At 41.8% G+C, this 26,909-nt stretch overlaps 1 protein-coding gene across 1 annotated transcript in view; it reads left to right on the top strand.

The window, feature by feature from the left end:
- The window catches only part of Adamts20 (ADAM metallopeptidase with thrombospondin type 1 motif 20), a 124,696-nt gene that overhangs the window by 21,211 nt on the left and 76,576 nt on the right, over positions 1 to 26,909 (top strand). Inside the window, exons 4-9 of the mRNA XM_021183238.2 lie at positions 4,050 to 4,288; positions 17,071 to 17,154; positions 17,808 to 17,932; positions 19,068 to 19,108; positions 25,013 to 25,118; positions 26,710 to 26,856. Coding sequence (XP_021038897.1) covers positions 4,050 to 4,288; positions 17,071 to 17,154; positions 17,808 to 17,932; positions 19,068 to 19,108; positions 25,013 to 25,118; positions 26,710 to 26,856 — 742 coding nt within the window. The remainder of the gene's footprint in view (positions 1 to 4,049; positions 4,289 to 17,070; positions 17,155 to 17,807; positions 17,933 to 19,067; positions 19,109 to 25,012; positions 25,119 to 26,709; positions 26,857 to 26,909) is intronic.

Genomic DNA, 26,909 nt, shown 5'->3' on the forward strand with positions numbered 1-26,909 from the left:
TTGAAGGAGAAATGATAAAGAAGAGGTGGCTAGAACCTAGGGTGGGGGAGGGCACACATCCCAGTGGTTCTGTGCTGTGGGTGACTCAGTTGTGGGACGCAGGAAGCTATTGCTGATATCTGTAGATGCCAGAAGCTGAAAACTGGGGAAGAAAAATCATGAGCATGAGGTAGCAGCTTGATATTCAGGTACAAATCTCTAATCACATTGTTGTATAATGATAATTTTGAGCAATGTACATTTTGTAGCTATTAATTGATATATTGCTCTGTGGGCCATTATCACTGGCATAAATGTTAAAGATTTTATATTCTAGTAAGATGCTGGTGACCTCGTCGTTGGGGTTCATCTAAATGGGTTTCATGCTGTAATATATACTTGCTAAGAATAAAGGGCAAGAATCAGTTTTAGTCTTGACTTGATGGAACAGAAATAAACTGGGAAGCGTGGCAAAGAAATGATGTCATGGATTTGGCTAACATGGCCTGATATTTTGAGACCGAGTCTCATGTAGCCCAGGCTGGTCTCAAATTTGGTAAGTAACGGAGGATAGCCTTGAACTTCCGATATTTCTGCCCTGTCACCCAAGTGCTGGTATTTCAGACATGTGCCACTATGCTAGGTAGCAAATGTGCTTTGAGGGATGGCTATTTATGGAAGGTATTTACCGAGGTCACTTTCTCATTAGCCACAATGCTTAGGGATAAATACCAAGAAAAGGCAATGGAATGTAGCTTTTAGCTTGTGAAATATGAATAGATGCTATATTAGTAGGGACTATTTTAATTTCTCAAAATTTAATAATAACATACACTTGTAGTCATTGAAGGATACTGAAATACTAAGTTAATATCTGTTTCCTATGCCATACTGTTACTGCTGGGCTAAGCATTTCTATACAGTTTTGTCCAGTTATGTACAGTTTACTAATATGTATCTGTATATTTTGGTAATAGAATTTCCAAATAATGGGGTAAAAATGTCCATGCCTCTGAAGTTCCTACTTTTAAATATTCCATGCCAAATCTCAGTTCATGCTCTTCTTGACTATTTCATGTCTATGATTTACTTAATTCTGTGTGGAGGGCAGGCGATTTACAGAGTTTTACATTCAGCCTCTTGGGATTTTTAGTTACAGAATGTTTTCAGGTGTTCAATCGACTTTTAAAAAGTTGGAAACCATCTCCTTAATGGTCATACTGTGTGTTTAATTTTATTATCTTACTGCATTAGCAAGCATTATCAGGACAATAGAATGTGATAGTCATGCCAGCTCTCAGACTGCTATAGTGGGAATTTCTTTGATGTACTTGACTTGTTAATTCTGGTCTGCATATTCAAGAGCATATGCACCAATGAAGCCTAAAGGCTTGAAGATAACTGCACTTCTCTCTGCCTCATTCTCTCCACTGCCTTTCAGCATCGGAAGCAAAGATTATTCCAGTTCCCAGGTTCTAATTTCCTTGGCTTTTGAAAATGTGATATTGATATACCCATGTATCTTTTAAAAGCGTATGCCTAATTTTAATTTTTACCAACATAAAGGCACGCTACACTTAACCTTTCTCGTGCCCTTCACCTGTACTGGCAAGACTCAGGCCTCCGTGTGTTAATGAAATATGAGTCTGTAGATTTTAATACATTGTTCTGTTCTTTTTCCATCATTGTATTCTTTGGATTATTTCAAGTCGCACACTAGTAAACTGAGGTATGCGTGGATAATATAGTGTCAGTTAGTGAGTTACGCTGCTCTTTCATGTTTCTTTTCATGTTTCATGTACCTCATTGGCACATGGCAGCCTGGAGGGCTCGACACACTCTCCCGGACCAGGTCTTTAGACCTGAAGGCCGTGCTTACTTACCAGTGCTCGTACTGAGGATGGGCAGACAATGGCAGCACCTCTTCTTTTTCGAGTGTGTGGCTGTTGGACTTCTCTCTTGTGAGATAAGGAGTGAGTGTCATTGCTTCTTTTCAAGGTTGCTATGTGACAAGGTCCGAATTCTCCGGCTTTATCTTTCTTCCTTTGACGTCTGACTTCACATTCAAGGACTCATCGCAAATCTGACATCATGAAAACTTTCTTCTTTAAAAGTTCCACGGTTTCTGCATTCCTTTGGGTGTTGAGTTGGGTTTTAGTCTGTTTTGTAGTTTGAGTGGTCTTGACTACCTTGCTGGGGATTGCTTGGCAGTATAAGAGAGAGTGCATTTCTGCACGTCTTTAGTCTGGTTTTCTTGTCTCTGTATCTGCTGTGACGTCTTCATGCGACTCAGAGGAGCTTGCTGAGTTATGGAATTGCAGTCTATGGGGTGAGCATGTATGAAACTTGCCTGATGGCTTTTCCGTGAAGTTACAGCAGTGCTTGGCAGTACCAACTTCCAAATGTTAGCCAGCCTGCGAGGTGGAATAAACCAATTTGTCACTTGGTTGAATATTATCAAAGCACTCAAAGAACCTAAAATTTTATCTTTATGTTTGTGCTTCTGTCCCCTTCCCTGGTATGTAAGCTTTATAAGGTGATGTGTGCACCTCACTTCCTAAACATTCTTGATGTGTATAAATGCTCAGAAAAGTTTATTTTCAATAACCTGGAAACAAGTGAATATATTGAAACATAAACCTTCAGCCTTTCCCGATGGCCAGAGCTTTGTATGTATTAGGGTATCTGGGATCTTCTCCAGGCCAGCAGGTGTTCAGTGATCCTTGGTGGGTGATGGATCCCAGGGGAAAGAAAACAGGGAGCAGTGTTCATAACTGAACACACAGTCATACAAAAGACAGGTGTTAAAGATGATGGAAAGTGCTTAGTGGCTTGGATTGTCTACTATCCCCAAATGGCTCCATTCATATTCAAATGGAGTAAATCATTACACACATGCACAGCACACACACACAGACACACACACATATACCTACACACACTTGCCCAGACACACACTCACACATGCACACATGGAATCATATTGCAACAATATCCTGATTGTTGATTATTTGGTTTATAAATAACTTAGGCATTATAATTTCTTTTTTACCTCACTCCTTGTTCCCTTTTCTGTTGAAAATACAACAACCCGTCAATTTCAGGAAAATCAACAGAAGATGAGAGCAGAAAAGAAAAGAGAGGGAAGGAAGGAAGGATGAAAGGAAAGAAGGAAGGAAAGAAGGAGGGAAGGAAGGAAGGAAGGAAGGAGGGAGGGAGGGAGGGAGGGAGGGAGGGAGGGAGGGAGGGAGGGAGGGAGGGAAGGAAGGAAGGAAGGAGGGAGGGAGGGAAGGAAGGAATGAGGGAGGGAGGGAGGGAAGGAGGGAGGGAGGGAGGGAGGGAAGGAAGGAAGGAAGGAAATAAGGAAGGAAGGAAGGAAATAAGGAAGGAAGGAAGGAAGGAAGGAAGGAAGGAAGGAAGGAAGGAAGGAAGATATAGCACACACAGGCATGCCATTCAGGAACATTTGACATAAGCATAAATAATCAGCTATTTAAATGCAGTTTCTTTATATAGTACTTAATAGTAGTTCCTATGATTACAGTATCAAATCACTTTCTACGTATGCAAACAATGCAAGTCGCCAGGCATGTCATATGGTCAGTGTCATACATTTTATATCAGCAGTTGATGGTTTTGTTTGAGTTGAGGCCTCTTGGGACATGATTCTATTAAGGCACATTAGTGCTGTTGCTTTTAAATACTGTGCAGCCAACGTTTGTTTTAATCCATATTCTATGAAATGACACCAGACAGCACGTGACTGCTATATAACGAGACTGAATGCTAGCAGCCACTTAAGAATCTAGTCTGCTTCCTGGGGAAAACAGGGATTGCTTGATACTTCTTGGTAAATAAATATTTCCAAGTAGCCAGAGCTGTTAAAAGTAATGCTAAGATTCAGCGTTGCTTGTATAGCTCTGAAAATCTGAGCTCTGTAAACCACTGGCTGTGAAGAGCAAAGCCCACAGTGCACGTGCTCCGGGCGTGTCTGCTCCGTTTTTTGTGCGACACACAAACCGCTTCCAGTTTAAGGACTTCACACTGCATTGTTGTATCCTTCTTCTCAGAAAATCAAATGGAGAAAACTGCTTTGCCCTCTCAGAGCTCCAGAAACACGACTGGAGATGTTAACATCGAAGAGGAAGCGGTGTTCAGATTGGAAGGTGAACGGAGCCAGTTACATTCCAGGAATAAGCGTTTTTTATCATACCCAAGATACGTTGAAGTTATGGTTACAGCCGATGCTAAGATGGTTCACCATCATGGGCAGAATTTGCAGCACTATGTGCTGACACTGATGTCAATTGTGAGTACCATAATTGTTCTACTTAAAGATGTACTTCATTTTAATTATTTTATGTGCATGTATACGTGCATGCTCTACCTGTGTGGGTGCCCTTAGAGGCCAGAAGAGGGAGCTCCCCTCCAGTGGTTGTGAGCTGCCTCTATGGGTACTGAATGTGTCCTCTATAAGAACAGCAACTATTCTTTTTATTATTATTATTTTTATTAGATATTTTCTTTATATACATTTCAAATGCTATCCTGAAAGTTCTCTATACCCTCCCCCGGCCCTGCTCCCCTACCCACCCACTCCCGTTTCTTGGCCCTGGCATTCCCCTGTACTGAGGCATATAAAGTTTGCAAGACCAAGGGGCCTCTCTTTCCAGTGATGGCCGACTAGGCCATCTTTCGATACATATGCAGCTAGAGACACGAGCTCTGGGGGTACTGGTTAGTTCATATTGTTGTTCCACCTATAAGGTACAGCAACTATTCTTAATGGCTTTCAATCACAATTTAATAGGCCTCTTACGTCATCTAAAACGACGTTCCAGCTAATGTTTTTCACTTATATCTTAACAATGTTTTTCCAGGCTCTAGACATAAGCAAGTTGTGTTACCATTCAAACCAGACCTTCATCTGTTACTCTGGCTACTTTGACACTGGAAAATCTCCCCTCCATGCACAGAGAACGCTTGCTGTGTTCTTCCTGTGAATGGCTTCTGCCCTCTAGTGACAGAGCGTATCCTTGCAGAAGCTACCTTTGAATCTGACTGTTAAAGCCACCATCTGTTCTCGAGGAGGGTAGAGTGCGGGCCTGTGGCTACTACCACACTCCCTTGATCAGAAGTTTGACACTTCATCATTTAAGTTACGGATACATTACGGATGGAGCTGCCTTAGGGGATGTAGACTGTAAGTCTTTGGTTTGGTGTTAGACTGTCTGCTGAATAGTGGTTCTGGGACCCACAAGCCTAACACCATGAAGGAACATGCCAACTCTCTGCATGCAAGAGTATACATGCATGCACTTGCAGCGGCTCACCTATATCACCTATATCACCTGAGCATCCCTGAATGTAGCCCTGTTGCTCAGGAGTATTTACAAAACTCACCCCATCTCATGTTCCAGGTGACCAGGTCTAGTTAAGAAAACACAGCCACTCATTTATGCAGCTTCAGAGGAATTAGGGATGTACTCAGTGGCAGGGAGTGCCTCTGCTCACACGGATGGAATGGAGACCTGTGCACTTGTGAAGACTTGGCCAAGATACCTCTGGTGACCTTGCCAGTCCCTTTAGATGGAAATCTCCAGTTCAAGTTACTGTGGTTTGAGGATCCTAAGATCTTCTCATTTTTCTTACCTATGGAAGTTGTCTAAAGTCCTTGCAATTATATCAGGTTATACTCAGTAAATTTACTAAAACAATGAGCAAGTAGTTAAAATGGAAGCAATGATTCTTGTGGAATTTGTAGAAGATTATGATAAAAACAGATGACCCAAAACTAATTTCTGAAACTATATCACAGACTTATTCATGTATTTGAACTGTTTTTTAAACAAGTGACCCAGATGATGAATGTAAGTATATATGTATATATTGATGATTATTTTTTTTACTTCTGAAACCAAAATAATTATTTAGCCATGTATTTATCTGCATGTGGGTGTGGCTCACAGGTGTTCTAACGAGAATTATGGTATGGAGGATGCCCGTTAACATGTATAACATTGAGTCGATTCTGCAGAACACTGGATAAACTTAATGATAAGAAAATTACATTTATTAAGAAAATTGTCAGCTGGGCATGGTGGCTCACGCCTTTAATCCCAGCACTCGGGAGGCAGAGGCAGGCGGATTTCTGAGTTCGAGGCCAGCCTGGTCTACGAAGTGAGTTCCAGGACAGCCAGGGCTATACAGAGAAACCCTGTCTCGAAAAACCAAAAAAAAAAAAGAAAAAAGAAAAAAAGAAAATTGTCGTGAGGGAGACAGTGAGGGAAAACACCAGATTTTATAATAGCAGTAGTGTTAGAAGTATGGGTTCATAACAGATTATACTGATGGCAGAGCTTTGGATATCCCAACTAGAGGAAGCAAAGCAATACCTTAGGAATTATGGAGGAGCCATTCTTGGCAAAATTTCCATATTCAATGAAAGTTTTGACATCTTTATTGTATATAAAAATCAATTAGTATTATTTTGGGGGGAGGGAAGATAACTAAAATGAGCTTGGGCCTTTTGGAGTTTACATCAGACCTGTTTACATCATGAAAAGATTCTTGTGTCCAGTATTTCCGAAAACAACAGGGCAGTGAGAGGACACAGCACTTCCAGGTTTTCAGTGGGAGGAGCACAGATTTTCAGTGGGAGGAGCTGTTGACTGTTCTGTATTAAGGTTTCATCTCAGGGTGATGGATGTGTCAAGGCTGAAAAAGGGCTCCATTCAAGTTATGTGCAGAGGAGAAGAAACGCATAGAGGAGGACGATTAGACAGGCATGTTAGTGCTCCCCCACCGGCTTAGAGGTCAAGTTTCGAAAGACTTCTGAAGAAATAGACGTTGTCTTTGATGGTTGCGTGAAGATGTAGGAAAGCAGACACATTTTGATGTCCCGTCCACCCATTGTTGTGGGTTTAAAAGGTTGTAAACAACATTACAGATGGAAAAAAATAATAAACTTGGGACGGACTCAGGATTTAACCTAACGCTTTCTCAGTTTATTATTTAACGTCTCACATTTTTTTTTCTTCTGAAAACTTGAATCCTCTCTCTGCACAGTAGGACAGTTGGCCCTGCCTCAGAGGTTGTCTATGTGGTTTATCTCGTGGAAGTCCATTTCCAAAATAGCTCTAAAGATGTAAGACAAAAACTGTCTCTGTTCAGTGTCCACAGATGTCTCCATCTGAAGAGGGTGCTAGTGAGTCCTATGTAGTTTCCCCTATTTTCTTTTCTTCCTTCCTTCCTTCCTTCCTTCCTTCCTTCCTTCCTTCCTTCCTTCCTTCCTTCCTTCCTTCCTCCCTCCCTCCCTCCCTCCCTCCCTTTCTCCTTCTCTCCTTCTCTCTCTCTCTCTTTCTTAGATATTTTTCTTTATTTATATTTTAAATGTTATACCCTTTCCCTGTTTCCACCCCCTGAATCCCCTATACCATCCTCCCTCCGTCTGCTTCTATGAGGGTGCTCCCCACCCACCCACTCACTCCTACCTCCTTGAACTGGCATTCCCCTACACTGGGGCATCAAGCCTTCACAGGACCAAGGGCCTCTCCTCTCATTGAGGCCCTACAAGGTCATCCTCTGCTACATATTCAGCTAGAGCCATGGGTCTCTCCATGTGTATTCTATGGTTGTTGGTGGTTTAGTCCCTGAGAGCTCTGGGGAGGTCTGGTTGGTTGATATTGTTGTTCTTCCTATGGGGTTTCAAAGCCCTTCAGCTCCTTCAGTTCTTTCTCTAACTCCTCCATTGGGGACCCCGTGCTCAGTCCAATGGTTGGCTGCGAGCATCCACCTCTGTATATGTCAGGCTCTAGCAGAATCTCTCAGGAGACAGCTATATCAGGCTCATGTCAGCATGCACTTGTTGGCATCCACAGTAGTGTCCGAGTGTGGTGACTGTATAAGGGATGGATCCTCAGGTGGGGCAGTGTCTGGATGGCCTTTCCTTCAGTCTCTGCTCCACACTTTGTTTCCACAGTTCCCTGTGTCCCCACTCTCCAGTGTGTAGCCTCATTTCCTTTGATTTTGCATATATAATATTTTCATATTTAATATGAATGCATTTGTATTCATATTTGTGTGTGTACACCTGCTGAGTCCATTTTTGTTGTTTATGCGTATCTGATTTTAAGGCTGACTACTCTGCACTGGACAGTCAATAATGGACTCGTGCCTGGGAGACACCAACTCTCTTTCTTCCAGTAATCAATAATTGCCTGCTATTTTTAGTCTAGGGGTAGAGCTCCACAACAAATCCTACTTTCATGTTAACATGCCCATTGATGTTGTTATTGTTCCGGCTTTGTTGATACAGCCACTGATTGACAGCAGACTTTATAGCATTCGGGCTCTTTCAGTCTTGCTGCCCTTCTTCTACTCTGCCCTCTGAGCTGTGATGTCGATGTACGGGTCAGGACTGGGCTACCCATGATCTGCTGAGGCGCGTGTCCAGTTGTGGTTTTCTGTGATGGCGTCTATTTGCTGTAAAGAGAGAATCCTTTGGTGCAATATCAAAGTTATTATAATTTCCATCCAATGGATAAGGATGACGAACACTTTGTAAGATACTTTGTAGCCATTTTAAGGTACTTTGTAGCCATTATTCTTTCTTCTATTAATAGCTGTGTGTAATCCCTAGATCATCATTTTTGGGGGGAGATGTTCTTGATATAGTCAGGATGTTAATCTTCTCTCATATGTATAGCTGAGGAAGCTTCTCTCCCATTCTGTGCACTTCTTCGTCGTCCTTGATGGTTTCCTTAGCTATACAGAGGGTTTGGAGTTGATGAGGCCCCTCCCCGTTGTAGATCGTTGGCCTTAATTCCTTGGCAAATGGGGTCTTGTTCAGGATGTCCTTTCTTCCACCTGTATCATGTAGGATACACCTTATGTTTTTCTCCTAGCAGTTTTTAGTGTTTCAAATTTCAGCTTTCTTTGATCTGCCTGAATCCAGTTCTGTGCAGAGTGATTGATCTGGGTCTAATGTCATTCTCCTGCATGCGGGATCCAGTTTTTCATGGCCCATTTGTTAAAGCTGCCGTCTTTTCTCCAGAGGATTTTTTCTTCTTTGTGATATAACCAGATGGCTGTAGTTATTGCTACTCGTTTTAGGCGGGCTGTTTAATTCCATTGTTCTGCACATTTGTCTCTGTGCAGCACCATATTGTTTTTATTAATATAGATCTGTAATATATCTTGAAGTGTGGGATATCAACCCCTCTAGTATTCTTTCTGCTCAAGATTGCTTTGCTTATCTTTAGGCTTTTCTGGCACCATGTGAATTTTAGGATTCCTCTCTATTTCTGCAAAGAATGCTGTGCGCATATTGAGTAGAACTGCACTAAGTTTGTCAAGTGCTTTTATAGGATGGTCATAGCCACGATATTCATTCCACTGGCTTGGGAACTTGGTTCATTCTTTCCATTTTCTATAATGTTTTCACCCTCTTCAGAAATCTGGGGTTTTCATTGTAGTGTCTTTCATGTCCTTGGCTATGTCGATGTTCTCTTGCCTTTGCTCTGATCCTAAGTGGGAATTCATCCATGATCTCAAACACTTGTACTCTTTTAAGTTGGAAAATATAAAATAAATAGATTGTTTTCTTGATTCATCTAAACTACCAAAGTTAAACCAATCTGAGCAGACCCACAGCAAAGGAGGAGGCTGAAAAGATAATAAAAAGCCTTCAGAAAAGCCCAAACAACAACAACAGCAAAAATCCGGAGCCCAGAGAGATTCACAGAAGAATCCTGCCAGACTTTCAAAGATCTACAGTCAAGCCTTAAACTCTTAAAAATATTAGAAACAGAAGGAACATTCCAAACTTGTTCTACCCAACCTGTGCGATTCTAATACCAGAACTTGGTAAGACAGACAGAGGCACATACAGCCCACACCCTTCTACCTATAGACTGATACCTATAACCTGATACCCTGGAGGAACATAGATGCAGAAATCACCAATCTACCACCAAGTACAAACACAAATCGAGAGGATCTTCCGTCATGATCAGGTTGGCTTTATCCTGGAAAATACAGGGTTGGTTTAACTTACATAAGTCAGTAGAAATAATAAATCAAATAAATACACTTAAAGACCAGAATCATGTGTCAATCTCAAGAGATGCAAATTTGACCAAATCCAGCATTCGATCTTTATAAAAATCCTAGAGAGAATACGGTGGGAGGGAACATACCTCAGTATAATAAAGGCTATATGACACACCGCCAACATTGTCCTAAATGGGAAAGCAAAACTTGAGTCAGTCCCATTACAATCAGGAACCAGACAGGACTGCCTCCCGTCCTATTCTACTTCAATATAGTGCAAGTTGGAACGATAAAGCAAGAGAAGGAAATTAAAGGGATTAAAATATAAATGAAATCAATTTCTCCCTTTTTGCGGATGGTATCATATTATATATGATACCCCAAAAATTCTGCCAGAAATCTTCTAGATGCAATTTGGGAAAGTGGTGGGGTACAGGGTGAACTTATGAAAATCATTAGTCTCTTTATACATCTCAGCAGACGCCAAATGCCATCTCATACACAGGTTATTAATACTCTTTTGATTATAGTAATTTAGGAAGAAGCCCAAAATGTTATTTGATGTGAAATATGTCGTTTATTTAAAGAAAAGTCCAAATTGATGAAAAGGCGTGTGTGTTTGTGATTGTGTGTGTGTTTGTGTGTGTGTTGAGTTCTACCTGTAGTTGAGAAAATAACAAAGTTAAATACATGATATATGCCAAATTTGAAAGAAAATTATTAACTCTTACCCATCCTGAATAAGTAATGCTTTTTTTCAATAGTTTAAAGAGAAATAATGAATGCCATCCAATTAATTTGTTTTAGAGTGCAGGATTATGTTATAGAAATAGCCTAGTGGTTTCTAAGTGACCTCAAACGAGCTTTGGGATTAATATTACCGAGGCAGAACACAATACATTTCATGAAATAAGTGTGTTAAGCAGGTAGAAGTGCTCCATTATTTGCTGTCCTGTGTCAAGGTGACAGCATCAGGCTAAGATTACATTTGCATATGCATTATTCAATAACCCAAATTGATGGCTGATAGTGTGGTAGCTGGTAGTCTGGCAAGTTTTCTTTCCTATTAAATGGTGTATTCCTCAACAGGCCTGTAAATGCCCACTAACTGCTAGAGAACTCCACTCCCCCTTGTGTTTCAGGTCACTCCCTCGCATGGACTGAAGACATCACTCCCACACACCTAGTACCACTACTGAAGGAACATCCTTAGATGGTCAGAACATTAGCCTTACTTATTGAAGCACAGTTAATGTTATTGGAGGTATTTATCAAGGAAAGATGTGCACTTATGTTAACGCTATATCTCTGGCTTTAACTCTTTGTGTCATTTTTTTTTACTGTTGTAAACACAGCCGATCCACTTGTATACTCCGTGCACAATGCTTTCCTCTTGCTGGGATGTGGTGTTTTGTGCAGCCTTAATTCTTTGAACATATGATTTTTATATACTAGGAATGACATCATTTTCAATTTAAAAACAAGAAGATATTTCTGACCAAATAAAGAATAGAATTCTTTTTAAATAAATTGCTTTGTAGGGATTAGAATTTTATAATAAATTTGTACTTAAGGCAGTTTGTACTTGGGTCATATATGAATTTTTGCTAGAGTGTGTCTTAATGGCTATTTTTGAAATGATTGTAAATGATTAGGAGATAGTAATATATTTCACATTTTGTATCAAATATGGTCTGCATCGATTTTTGAAAACAATATGTACAATATAGCTTACAAATTTTTGGCACATTTATGACTAGCTATATATGAAATAATATTTATTATTTTCTAATAAAATGCCAGGGTGCAAATACTATTTATTAAGAAATAAAAACATATCTTAATTAATTCAAGAAAAATACTCACACATGCCATGTTAAAATATAGTATTTTAGAAATGTGCAATGCTTTTATATGGCTATGTAGAACAGGTTAATATGTCCGACTCATCTGGCATTGTTGCAGCATCCCATATTGTGTGCCACAGAGTATCTATTCTGTAACATGACCTCCTGTGGGTGAAGAGATGACTGTGTCAAAAGAGTGATGTGGTATGCGGCAGGTGACACTGCTTTCTTGAGAAACGTGTATCTATCAGCTTTTCTTTTCTTTCTAAAATAAATTTATTTATTTATTTATTTTACACTCCATATTTTATTCCCACCTCCCCCCCATCCACCCTCCTACTGCTCCATGTCCCATACCTCCTCCCCAACCCCCTGTCTCCACATGGATGTCCCCACCCCCACCCCACCTGACCTCTAAACTCCCTGGGGCCTCCAGTCTCTTGAGGGTTAGGTGCATCATCTCTGAATGAACACAGACCTGGAAGTCCTCTACTGTATGTGTGTTGGAGGCCTCATATCAGCTGGTGTATGCTGCTTGGTTGGTGGTCCAGTGTTTGAGAGATCTCGAGGGGTCCATATTAATCGAGACTGCTGGTCGTCCTACAGGGTTGCCCTCCTCCACAGGTTCTGTCTTTCCCTAATTCAACAACAGGGGTCAGCTGCTTCTGTCAGTTGGTTGGGTGCAAATATCTGCCTCTGATTCTTTCAGTTGCTTGCTGGGTCCTGCGGAGTGCGACCATGCTAGGTCCCTTTTTTGTGAGTGCTCCATAGCCTCAGTAATAGTGTCAGGCCTTGGGACCTCCCCTTGATCTGGATCCCTCTTTGAGCCTGTCGCTGGACCTTCTTTTCCTCAGACTCCTCTCCATTTCCATCCCTGTAATTCTTTCAGAAAGGAACAATTATGGGTCAGAGTTGTGACTGTGGGATGGCCCCCCCCCCACTTTATTTGATGCCCTGTCTTTAAAGTCTAGGCTCACAGATAAAAATATATCAGCTTTTCAATACTCAATGAAAACAATTTTTAAACTCAACATTTCTCAAACTGTGTGATGATTGATCCTCCACAACCCTCTCCTAACGTTGCTTGATTAATGCTAATCCAATACACAAGGGCATTGTGACAGATGGCTTCAGCTCGGTGGATTCTCAGCTTGTTTGTAAATATTGAAACAAGTGTAGATAAACCCACAGTTGAACAGCAAGTACTAACAGAACTGCATCTAACACCCAGGTTCCTGGATGTATTCAAGAGATGCACTTACAGAACTTCTCCAAGGCCAGGTCACATGACTCGGAGACCGTCACTGGGGCAGGGAAGGAGCTACAAGAGAGCTCGGAAGTAGTTTTGATAGCGAGACCGAATTGGGAAGCACTTGAGGCAAAACGCTGGCGTTGCACACAATATTACTAATGTGCAATAATAACTGGATAATGTGGAAGTCTCGGTGTTGACCATCCGATGCCCACGCAGAGTCGGCTCCGGGTGCCAGCTCCTCCGCTTCCTTCCGCCCGCTAGTTCTCCACTTCTGTTCCCTAATCTATAAACGAACATTCTAGCGGTCCCTATCTCACAAGACATGCGAGCGCTGAATGAGCTACTTCATATAAACTTGAATTTGTGCATAATCTTTCAATAGGTATCTTCAGTTGCTAATTTATTGCTTATTATTTAACTAAGGAACCACCATAAGAGACTTCGTTGTAAAACGCCAGGCTCTCCGCATGAGGACCTGTGCTGAACATACGCGTTTTAAAATCCTCTTGAATACCCCATAGTCATTTTGGCTACTCCTTGCTGGAGTGCAACTCGACATTATTGTCTAGAGTCGCTCAGTGTCAGGCCCTTACGCGTCTGAATGCACTGAGAGGCAAATGTGTCCTGTATGAGCACACCACTCACCACTCGCAAAGAGCAAGCGTCAACTCGAGGATGTGGGGTGCAGTTGGAAAAGCGAACACGTTGGCCGGCTTTGATCCTGCTCCTTCTCGCCCCTGTCCTCTTCCATCTGTGATCAAACCCAGTCCCTGCTGCTGAACCGCATTCCCACCCCATAACATTCATTTCTCTTTCACTTTTTGTATCTGTGTCATGCATGTCAATGTCGTGTGTGTAGCTGTGTGTACACACGTGTGTGGGGTGTGTTTCCACATGTGTGAGTGAACATATGGAGGCCAATGCCAGTGTAAGTTATCGCCCTCCGTCAATCTCCACGGGGTTTTCAGTATAAAACCATGATTATCTTAAAGGTTTAAAGTCTGTTTTTTAAACCTTTTAAAATTTCTGTCTTACTTTTATAATTTTAAATTAATTTTTAATTTTAAACATTAAAAATGGAAAAATTAAGGTGAACTTTAGCTCATTGAAGAATTAACATTTAAGGGGAGAACTATTTTATCATGTAAAAAATTTTCTTATTCCTATATGTATTTGAAAATTAGAGGTGGCACATGCCTTTGATTCCAGCACTTGGGAGGCAGAGACAGGCGGATCTCTGAGTTCGAGGCCAGCCTGGTCTACAAAGTGAGTTCCAGGACAGCTAGGGCTACACAGAGAAAACCCTGTCTCAAAAAACCAAAAAAAAAATTTTTCCCCATGAGTATAGCATTTATATTATTTACATTCCCCCTTCCTCTCCCTTCTTCCATTTTCCCCTAAGCGCTCTCAAATTTGTGCCTTCTTATTCTTTAATTATTGTTGTTACACACACACATTTATAAATACAACCTGCTGAGTCCTTTCGTATCACATTAGGTTTTGAGTCTGGGTCTTTGTTTCAACCTGGAATTTGCTAATTGTCTAGGGTAGCTGGCCACAGGTTCTGAGGATCTGCCTAGCTTTGCCCACACTTCTCCCAGGGTACCATAGTTCCAGACATGTGCCATATCCCTGGATTTACCTGGGTGCTAAGGATCCAAACTCAGGTGGGCACTTTATCCAACTTCCAGTCCAAATTCTTTTTTTTTCAATTTTTTATTAGATATTTTCTTCATTTACATTTCAAATGCTATCCTGAAAATCCCCTATACCTGCCCCCTGCCCTGCTTTCCTACCCACTCACTCCCACTTCTTGGTCCTGGCATTCCCCTGTACTGGGGCATATAAAGTTTGCAAGATCAAGGGGCCTCTCTTCCCAATGATGGCCAATGATAGGCCATCTTCTGCTACATATGCAGCTAGAAACACAAGCTCTGGGGGTACTGGTTAGTTCATATTGTTGTTCCACCTATAGGGTTGCAGACCCCTTCAGCTCCTTGGGTACTTTCTCTAGCTCCTCCATTGGGGTCCCTGTGTTCCATCCAATAGATGACTGTGAGCATCCACTTCTGTATTTGCCAGGCACTGGCATAGCCTCACACAAGACAGCTATATCAGGGTACATTCAGCAAAATCTTGCTGGCATATGCAATAGTGTCTGCATTTGGTGGTTGATTATGGGATGGATCCCTGGGTGGGGTAGTCTCTGGATGGTCCATCTTTTTGTCTTAGCTCCAAACTTTGTCTCTGTAACTCCTATGGGTATTTTGTTCCCTATTCTAAGGAGGAATGAAGTATCCACACGTTGGTCTTCCTTCTTCTTGATTTTCTTGTGTTTTGCAAACTGTATCTTGGATATTCTAAGTTTCTGGGCTAATATCACCAGTCCAAATTCTTAACTTGTGAAGCACATCATTGTTAGGGGGAGCATATATGCAGCCCTAACACCACTGTCAACAATCTAACCATCTTTGTCTTAACCTACTATGATCTACACTGTGGCTACTACTGCTCTTGTTATTGTGAGCGCCAGAGCTAGGGCCATCACTGCAGGTAGAGCTGACAAGCCTGCCAATAGTTGTGGCTGCCCACCTAAAACACCAGGAAAAGTACCAGAGTGTATATGTTCATGCTGGTCTAACGCTGTAGCCCAGAGCTGTCTTTACTTCCATTTTGTGGAGGCCCTTTGCTCTGGGAAGCATTTGTGAGAGGTTCATTATACATTGTGTGGCAGTAGCTTTGGCCAATGGAGGGGCCTGGTAGAGTGATGCAAACTCTACTCTAAAAGGTTAGGGACTGTGTCTTCCTTCTCATCTCTGTCTATCTAAATGAAGTGAATAATAGATATGGAACAATTTTAATTAAATGAACAAGTGATGAAGCACTCCCTGAGTCAGTGAACTTCTGTGGCTTCGATAGTGATCCGTTGTGTAGTTGGTGTAGATAGGCATTATAAATGGTTTCTATTGTACACATGACCCCGGTTAATTAAAGGGGCAGAGCAGAGGCAGAGAGGAAGAAAGGCAGAGATACAGAGAGGCAGCGGAGAGAGGTAGAGAGGCAGAGAGGCAGAGAACAGAGAGGCAGAAGCATTGGCTGTGTAAAGCCTTTGTGTAGTACTAGCCTCTTTGAGTGTAGAAGAAGAGGCTCTGAAGTTGGGGTGGAGAAATACATATTATTGTTTATAATTGTATATTTGTATTTCATATGTTATAATATATTACTATCATGCCTTAGCCATAAAGCACAGACTGAGGTTAGGCAGGGCCTCACAGCCTTAAGTTCTCCAGTCTTGAAGACCAGAGAATCAGCTTGTGTTGTAAGACCTCTGCCATTACTATTCATGTGACTCGAGATGAATCTCCTGGACCCTGGACTGCATCTGTGCTAAATGAACTGTAGACATGTTCACAATTGGAGACAGATAAGACTTCGGGAGAAGATATTAAGTAAAATGACAGAGATAGGAGAGCTCACATATTTGCATAGGATGCTGTGGTTATAAATAAATAGATTCTGATCTTGAAAGAAGTGGAGAGGCTTTTTTCTCTCAGTCATCTATGTCAGTAATTCCCATACTCGAATGCATTTACACACTTGGTGATTTTAATGAAAGTGCAGAATATATATATATATATATATATACTGATGTTGAGCCATAGATGGGTATAGGTAGCTAGTTCTCAATCCCAGCTTTATATGAGGATTATTTAATCCCTGTGAATTTTCAAGGATGCTGGTGTGTCTTTTGACCCCCCGAGATTCTGATGTACATTAATCACATCAGATGGGACACGAGGGATGGGATGAGGCCCAGGTTTTTGATAAAGGTTCTCTAAGAGACTCTAGTGTGTAGCCGCACCAGAGAATGGATACTCTGGGTTGTTTCTACTTTGCTGCGGAAAGGCAACGTCATCTTTTGGTGTCTACTTGCAGGTTGCTGCAATCTACAAGGATTCCAGCATTGGGAACCTTATCAATATAGTGATTGTGAAGTTAGTTGTAATTCACAGTGAGCAGGTAAGAAGCAGGGCACAGTGAAGGCTGTGCATTATCATTGGCTTTTGGTGGGGCTAGCTGTCAACGGTCTTACTTGAAATGGGGTCTTTTAAAATGTGCTTTAAAATGTAATTTGAATAGTATATGGTGATTTCCTGCTTTAAATCCTAGCAATTGGAATGCAGAGGAGAAAGATCACTGTAAATTCAAGGCTAGCCTGGTCTACAGGAAACTTCCCCAGTTCCCCAGTGCTATACAGTTTAGACCCTGTCTCAAAAAAGGTGGTGGAAATAAAATGAAGAATATATATAATGAAGAATATATATATATATATATATATATATATATATATATATGAATGAAATAACACACATGAATCAACAGTTTAAAAATCCAAAATGAAAACATCCACTCCCTTTTATTATCATACTGTTGAAGAACTTAAAATACATTATTTTTTTTTTTTACAGTTGGGACTTTTGATCCTGAATATACTAGATTATGATGTCAGATCATTCTTTTTTATCACAGTGCTAAAATGCATCTAATTAAAACTAAGAGCAAAGCTGACGCTGCTCTTCAGGCACCTGTAAAACTGGAGTTTGATAAACTGAGTTCTAATGGACCTGGGGGGAAGGTTTGCCATTATGTTGGGTTGTTGACTGTTTACACAGGAAGGACCAGTGATCAGTTTTAACGCAGCCACCACGTTACGCAACTTTTGCTTATGGCAACAGAGTCAGAATGTCCCGGATGATGCTCACCCCTCCCATCATGACACTGCTGTCCTCATCACTAGGTATGGCTTTTGAACCCATCTTTCTGCAGAGTGATTTTCTACTCTTGTCTTTGCATGAGAACTGGTAGAGTTTGGTTACCTTGACTCTATGTCGCTGAAACATGGAAGCCCCGAGAGCTCTCAGAATGAAAGAACCGACTCTTCTTTCAGACTGGAATTGTGGGAAATCCCTCAGGAAACCATCAGTGTCCGGATGAGTTGCTGTAGTCTAAATAAAATGCAGTCCTTGGTCTTGTTAGAGACAGAGTGGGAGCATTAGAAGCAATATGTGGAAACTGACATACATGTAGCACTGAGGGCCATTTTTACTCATTTGCTTTTCTCTGTGTATCTGTCTGTCATCTTTTGTCATCTGTCTGTCTGGTCTTGATTCCTAGGCCTTCCCATAATTTTCAGGTTTCCCTCTCTAGGAGCAAGTTCCATTGTCAAAAAAACATTCCCATCTTCTCAGAGCCATCATTCAGTGCTAGTTCACACCTGTTGGGACGACACTTCAAACAGGGGGAGGTGTAGTATTTGTTGTTTGGCTCGATGGTTTACTGATGAAATCCTTCACTTTGGGGCCAATCTCAAGGGAAGGTGAGCTTTCCAGAACCTTGAAATAGAAGTCTGTTCTATTAGTCTTTTAAAAGAAGGTAGGGTTGTCTTAATTTTTACACACCATTATGGTCTATGATTCGGGCCTGCACTGTTGCTGAAATCAAGTGCAGAGGTTCACAGTGAAGGATTTAAGACAGGAAGGAGAAAGAGCAGGGAGCAGAGATGCAGAAGAGAGATGAGCAGCAGGTGAGTGGGGGCACTGCTCAGCTACCCAAGAGACTCACAGATGCAGAGGCCAAATGGGAAACCTGCCATCTGAGAGCCTCCATGTTTCACACAACTACTGGTGTTATCACCAGAGGGCACGCTGAGGCTGTGAGAGCGACCTCATCTTCACGGTATGAACTTGGCGAGCATCTCTTGCCCACCGAGACAGGCCCATGTGTGAGGCACCAGTAACTTTAAAGGCTTTGAGCACTGTGGGATCGAGGCTGATTGCTGATGGTCTTGGCAGAGTTAAGGCTTTATTTTTTGTGTTGACTTACTGCAACCATGCTTTCCAAAAATGTCTCAAAATACAATCTTTTATTTTAAGGGAAGACATTTGCGGAGCTAAAGAGAAATGCGACACGTTAGGTAAGTTCTTCCATCCATGAAACTTAGCTCATTGACTATTTGGTGAACTATAAATAAAAAAGTATATTTAGAGACTCCCTTTGTCATTTTAATAATTTCGGTGTGTTGTCCTGGTTTTTTTTAAAAAAAAATGTTTCTTGCTTCTCTGATTCTGCCTCTGGGTTTTGTAGAATAACAAGAACTAGTATTTAGTTGTTACCAAGCATCGATTGCTATGCAGAGCATGATATTTAATGTGTTTCTGTGTGTATGAGATAATATTCCGTAGCCCATTTGGAAGCTTAAAGGCTATAGTGGAGAGCCGTGAGCCTGCTACCAGGTCTGACAGCTGGGACGTGGCTGCTCCTAAAGCAGGCCTGTGTTCAGTCCTCATTACATCTCTGCCTTTCCTGATGAGGTAACCTGCACCAAAAATTTTAGTTTTGTCAACTTCTTCCAATTTCTGAAAAGTAGAAACATTAGTTCTATGGTACTTTTCTAAACACAATAGAGTTTGCTTTTACTTTACGAAAAAAAGCCTTATTGGTGTGGTTATGCCTTTTTACTTCTGCATAACAGTTCATGCATATTCATATACTGATGTCCTCTTAGTCAAATCTGAATAATTAATTTTCTCACATTGAATTGTTGGATCAATACCTGTTCTGCTGCATGCTCAACATCCCTAATCTGAAATGCTAGTTTTGTTTTTTAACAATTTCTTTTTTTTAATTTCTTTTTCCAATTATTTATTTATTTATTTATTTATATTAGATATTTTCTTTATTTACATTTCAAATGTTATCCCCTTTCCTGGTTTCCCCTCCAAAAATCCCCTATCCCCCCTTCCCCTTCTCCCCAACCCACCCACTCCCATTCCTGGACCTGGCATTCCCCTATAGTGGGGCATAGAGCCTTCACAGGACCTAGAGCCTCTCCTCTCATTGATGACTGACTAGGCCATCCTCTGCTACATATGCAGCTGGAGCCATGAGTCCATGTGTTTTCTTTGATTGGTGGTTTAGTTCCAAGGAGTTCTGGGGTTACTGGTTAGTTCATATTGATGTTCCTCCTATGGGGCTGCAAACCCCTTCAGCTCCTTGGGTACTTTCTCTAGCTCCTTCATTGGGGACCCTGTGCTCAGTCCAATGGATGGTTATGAGCATCCACCTCTGTATTTGCCAGGTACTGGCAGAGCCCCTAAGGAGACAGCTTTATCAGGCTCCTGTCCGCAAGCTCTTATTGGCATCTGCAATAGTGTCTGGGTTTGGTGGTTGTTTATGGGATGGATCCCCAAGTGGGGAAGTCTCTGGATGGTCGTTCCTTCAGTCTCTGCTCTGAACTTTGTCTCTGTAACTCCTTCCATGGGTATTTTGTTCCCCATTCTATGGAGTACTACATAGCTATTAAAAACAATGAATTTATGAAATTCTTAAGCAAATGGATGGATCTAGAGGATATCATCCTGAGTGAGGTAACCCAATCACAAAAGAACACACATGATATGCACTCACTGATAAGTGGATATTAGCTCAGAAATGCTAGATTTTAATGGTCGTGTTACATTTAAAATGTTTTAGATCTTAAACACTTTTTTAAAAAATCAGACTTTTGTGGAATTCTATGTAAATATTTTTAATTTTGAAAAACTCTGAAACTTGAAGTACCCTGGTCCAGCTGGTTTAGATAGCCATGGGATGTTTAAGCATCCATTTTTGCTCACTCCTTGTTGGTAGAGGTTATCTGCAGATTTCTCAGTCTTTGCCAGTCTAAATGTATTTTAATTTGGTCAATTGCTAAGAAGCTCGAACATGTTTTTCTGTATCCACCAACCACTGATATTTCCTTTTCTACAGAAATGAAGTAACTGCAGGTAACATTGTGCTTTCTACTCCAGCCTCTCTTTCTTTAATTGTAGTTAGGAGAGAGAGACAGAGAGTCAGAGAGACAGAGACAGAGAGACAGATAGAGAGAGAGGGAGGGAGAGAGAGAGGGAAGGAGGGAGGGAGGGAGGGAGGGAGGGAGGGAGGGAGGGAGGGAGGGAGGGAGGGAGGGAGGGAGGGAGGGAGAAGAGAGAGAACACATTCTATGTATAACGTTACAGGTCTGTATGTGATCTCAGGGCTGACCACTTGAAAGGAAATCTGGGTCTTCGTTCCTAAGTAAGGCTATCTCTTCCACTCTCAGAATTCCCCCTCTGCCTGTAGTTTATTGTCTAGGGTTGACGCCTGTGAGTTTCCCTTCTCTAAATTAGCATGTCTAGAGCTCATTATTCAGGTCTCAGGCAGCCATACATGCTGCATGGGTATAGCCCTCTTTGACTTTTCTAGCAGGCACAATCTTGCAGCAAGTTTCCTGTTTCTCTGGCTCTTAGACTCTTCCTGACACCTCTTCTCCAATGTGGAGCCTTAGACGCAGGACTTGTATTGTTCATGTGTTAGTGGGCCTGGGTACCACATGGTCTTTTGTTCTCTGTGTTTTGATCAGTTTTGATTTTCTGCCATGGTCCCTGTCTGTTGCAAAGAGAAGTTTCTTTGAAGAGGGGTGAGACTCAGAGTATCTGGGTGAAAGAACAAATATTTACAGAGTGCACTGAGGAGTATGTCGATTTAGCCCCAGTGGGACAATTGGTTGCTTCTTTGCTTTGGAAGCTTATGTGGCACCTACTGGTACCCAGAAAGCTGCGCTTCAGGCAGGAGGCTTTCAGGTCAGATCCAGCATGGGTCCTCTGGAGAGCATATCTTCAGCTGGAGCTACTTTCTACTTCTGAGAGACAACCAAGGGTGATAGCAATAGCCTACAATGTTTTGGGAGTCTATTGGGCAACCCTGAATAACAGCTCAAAGGAGGCTTCTCATGCTTGGTATTCTTCTCTTCTCTTCTCTTCTCTTCTCTTCTCTTCTCTTCTCTTCTCTTCTCTTCTCTTCTCTTCTCTTCTCTTCTCTTCTCTTCTCTTCTCTTCTCTTCTCTTCTCCCCTCCCCTCCCCTCCCCTCCCCTCCCCTCCCTTCTCTTCTCCCCTCTCCCCTCTCCCCTCTCCCCATCTCCCCTCTCCCCTCTCCCCATCTCCCCTCTCCCCTCTCTTCTTCCTCTCCCTCTCCTCCTTCTCCCTCTCCTCCTCTCCCTCCTCTCCCTCTCCTCTCCCCCTCTCCTCTCCCCCTCTCTCTTTCTCTCTTACTTTCTTTTTGTTAGACCATCTATGGCTCTTGTGGAGGAGGGTGCATTGTCAGTTCAGATGAGAAAATTACACTCGAAGTATATATGTGTTTATGTACACACATGTAAATGTCGTTTTCTTCAAATTTATATATTTACGTCATGTCTGTCTGCACATTAGATATCCCACCTTCCCCCTGTTGGGTAGTCACAGAAACATCTTTTCCTCCAAGTCAGCATTGGGCAAGCTGGAGGACTAGCTAACTTTCTCTAGCACTCTCTCCTAAGCGAATGATTCAGGGGTCAAAGCTTGCCTTTGTTCAGCTGGCCCTACATAGTGTTGTTCAATACTTCATTTCTGTCACTGTGTAGACCTCACACATTAGGTAGGTTTTCTCGTTCAACACTATCCACGGTATAGTTGAGACAGTATCTAGCCTTGACCAGGAGCTAAGCTGGCAGCTAGCAAGTCCCCATAGTCCTCCTGTCTCTGACCCTCACAATACTCAGTTACAGCGCATATAGCCTCAAAGGCCATTTTCTTTTTGTAAAAGTTTTAAACTTTTTAAGATGCCTGCTAGGGATTTGAACTCAGGTCTTGATGCTTGGACAGCAAGCACTTACATCTGAGGGTGCATCTACCCACCTCCAAAACTTGTTTATGTCATTTTCTTTCTTCCTTCGCCCCCGCTGAGTTTAGCCTGTAAAATATTTTTTAGTGTAGGTTATTGATGGCAAATGATCTTTTTCAGTGATTTGCACATTTCCATTTTAATATCTTGCTGTGTCTGAGTTTTAAGTTGACATTTATTTTCTCTGTGTTTATATCAATACTTTACCTTATAACTTACTGTTTAAAATTAGACTCCAGTTGTAGAGTAATTTTAGATTTATTTTTATCTTATGCGCATGCATACTTTGCCTGCATGTATGTATGTGTGCCACATGCATCCTTAGCAGAGGTCAGAGGAGAGTTTTGAATCTCCTAGAACTAAGTTACAGATGGCTGTGAGCTACCATGTAGGTGATAGAATAAAAAACATGTCCTCTGCCAGAGCAGTAGGTGCTCTAAACCACTAAGCTTGCCGCATGTGTGTAATTTAAGATATATATGCACACACACATACACACACACACACACACACACATATCAGATTACTTCAGATTTTGTTGATATGCATTTGTGGCCTTGTAGGGCAACTTTGTAGCCCATTTTCTGATTATGTGAAACATATATTTTCACAAGTCTGTTCCATGAGTAAGATTTTGCAATGTGTACTTTTAAAGATGAACTGTAAAGTTGTGTCATAAAGGAGTCACTGTCATGTTCCAAATCTCAGCTCAGCTCTAAAGGTGACTCTATCTGTTGGCACTAAGCTCTTAGCAGTCTGATACTGCCAACGAAGTCTGAGACATGAGGACAGCTATAGGAAGTGTCTTGCCATTCTTCTGCTTTGACAAAGGAGAAATGCAAAGTGGCAGTTAATTACAAACGTACACGTGGGAGCATAGATCTTAGAAGCGTATTGATTCTCTATTGATCTACACTTTAAGGAAGGATCTTCTGGAGAAGATGTTACCCAAGCAAGGCCTCTCGGCAAGATGTTCACAAAGGGAACAGGTTTTCCTTGGCTGGCTAAAGAGTTTGTTCTCGATATCTTCCCAGCCATAGATTTGTGAATTTAACTTTCATTTCTTTAAACGATCAATAAAACTTTATGACTGTTTGGAGATCGACCTCCATGTAAGGATGATGTTCAGAATTTTAACTTCTATGGATAAAAGGATGCCTAGAAGAAGACATCACACTATATTTGGTCAACACTAATCCTTCAGTGTACAGTGAGAAGGTGCAGACATATGCCAGCTCTTTGAAACGAATCCTCACAGGCGAATGGATGCATGTTAACTAATAAATGTTAAAGGGTGGAATTAGCAGAAACTGTAGTATTGGTTTACACTGAAACTCCCCCAAATCTAAACCGTCAGTGATACTGATGTACAGGTGGAGTCAAGAATATCATAATGAATTGCTGTTATCGTTATTATTATTATTATTAGTCTTCCTTACTGTTTGAACTTGCAGGACTCCACAAGCTGGAGTGGTTATTGTTGACATCCAGCTAGGTCCCACCACTTTCATCGTCCACAGCTTGCTTGTTTGCGTGTCATTCTTGGTACGGGAGATAGAAGATTCTGTTGTATAAACCACCTCCTGCTACCCAGGTAGTTGGGGATTGCTGAGTGTTTGCAGCAGCTCCTCTGTCACAGCCACGCCTCGTCTTAGCTGACATATATGAAAGGGCAAACGCCACGTCAGACACTGACACTTGACTTGTATAAATAGGTGGTATGTGAGTATCCATATACCCCAAGCCTAGTTAAAGGAAAGCCACGCCAGCTTCTTTCTTCTCTTTCTTTGTCTACTGACTGGAACTCTTCATCTTTCATATTACCCACCCTAGAAAGTTCTGTTTTCCCTTCCCCTGGGTTCGCCGTAGAGTATTTGATCATCTTATTATTTTTATTATTATCTTTTTTTTCTTGGCATGAGAGAATCTAAATGTTTAAAAAACATTTCAGTGCAAGCCATTTAGTCTGTTCATTTACCTTCTGGCTTTCAATATTTGTTCACCATTCACAGACAATTTATTTTCAAGTTGTAATTCCACCACCAGTGGGTGGTTTACATCTTGCGTGGCGATTTTGGTGCCGCTTCCCATTTTGATGAAGAACTTGTGTGTGATTTTTTTTTTTTTTTTTTTTTTTAGGCTTAGCAGAGCTAGGCACCCTGTGCGATCCTTCACGGAGCTGCTCCATTAGCGAAGAGAACGGGCTGAGTGCCGCCTTCACCATCGCCCATGAGCTTGGACACGTGTGAGTACCTATCCCTCACCTGAGGAGTGTGCCTTCCGCTTGCAGGCATTCAGCCATGAGCACCAGGATTCCTATGTCAAATATTACCGTGTGATTTTCATCCTTTATTCTTGAAAGGCTACTGTGGTCCTTTGTGATCCACGTTAGGTCAGACAGGGTGTACAAACCAACAGTTCACAGACGTAGAACTTGAATAGTCTTCTATTTCACTCACTGCACTGGTTATATGACAATGACCTTTGGCCTTTATTCCTTGTCATCCTACACATGGCCAGGTACTGTCCACTGTCATTTCGGGGGAGCCTGCAAAGGCTCCTGGTTCTGGAGAACTCCCCAACAGCACATGAAAGACCAGCTCACATCTTGCTCTTTTTGCTCAGAGCCCTCGCACGTGACCTGGTCCATGGGGTTTCTTATTTATCAAAGAACTCTTTTTGAAGATTGTCCACACCTATATGGGGTTCTCTTACTCCTGCTTTAGGAGAGCCCTGTTGGGGTTCTGAGCTCTGAGAGTGGAGGCCATGACTTCCCATGATGTGCTCAGAGCCCCCATGGAAAGTTTGGAAGTCCTATGAACTAGTCTTCTGAGAAATAATGATGAATGTAGCCACAGGGTAGGTCACTACATTCCTTGTTTGTGGCCAGTAAGGAATCGGAGGCCAGAGATGGCTCTTTGTTTGACCAAATTTCCTCTCTGGCCATGACATTAGAATGTCTGTGGGCAGTAATTTGAAAAGAGATAACTTACTTAGAAGGTGCCATTTCAGTTCCCTTTTATTGTCTAGCTCATGGTCACCAGTGGTTAAAGGGGGACAGAGGGATAAGGCAGAATGAGGGAGACCTTCAGATTGTTGAAATCTTGCAGTGGTACTTCAGAAACACTCTTGCTGGTCCCTAAAGCTGCCGACCTATACACTGCACAGTGTTGTGTTCACTAGATAGGCCTTCTCCTCAAGTAACCTCAGGGTATCTCAAATGTGGGTGGAAAGTAAGGGTGATTTCCATCCACATCTGAGTCTGTGAAGCCTAGTACATCACCTGTTTCTGTCCTGATAGTTCTTGAATCACTGCTCTCAGTGTTAATATTTGTGTGTCATTGGGCGTGGTTTTATTACTATGGTCTGTCCATCAGGGCATCTGCTGATACGTAGTTGGTATGTAGAGTGACACTGACCTGGGGATCAATGATACTGCAGAACCAGACAATGGTCTCGAATTAACATGGTGACCCCTTACCAAATGTACACACCCACCTCCTAGATCTTCACCGTGAAACAGGCAGATATGTTTTTGTGAATATTAGGCTCCTATCCTGAGGTAGATGGGGACAAATTCCAAATAACTTTATTGTTTAGATTTTGATGACAAATAAGAAAGATATGAGACTAATCCAAGACACAATCTAGTGCTTATCAGAAACCATAACTCTAAACATCGAATTTCATCTTGTGTAAAGTCCCAGAGTATAAAACCCAACGTAACTAGATTTGTCTGTATTGATATTGTATAGCTGTAGAAACACAAGGGGGGTTCTTATTAATTAGCGTTGTGATCATTTTTGGTCGTCTTAGGTGCTTGCTTTCGCTTTCAGGTTTAATGTGCCACACGACGACAGCTTTAAATGTAAAGAAGCCGGAATTAAAGATCAGTATCACGTCATGGCCCCGACTCTAAACTACCACACGAGTCCTTGGACCTGGTCAGCATGCAGTCAGAAGCACATCACAGACTTTCTAGAGTGAGTCTGGGTTCCTGTGACTTCGGTTGCTAGGTGACCGCTTTCTACATCAT

The sequence above is a fragment of the Mus caroli genome, unplaced genomic scaffold, assembly GCF_978045245.1.
Source record: "Mus caroli unplaced genomic scaffold, Mus_caroli_1 scaffold_16, whole genome shotgun sequence".
NCBI lineage: Eukaryota > Metazoa > Chordata > Mammalia > Rodentia > Muridae > Mus > Mus caroli.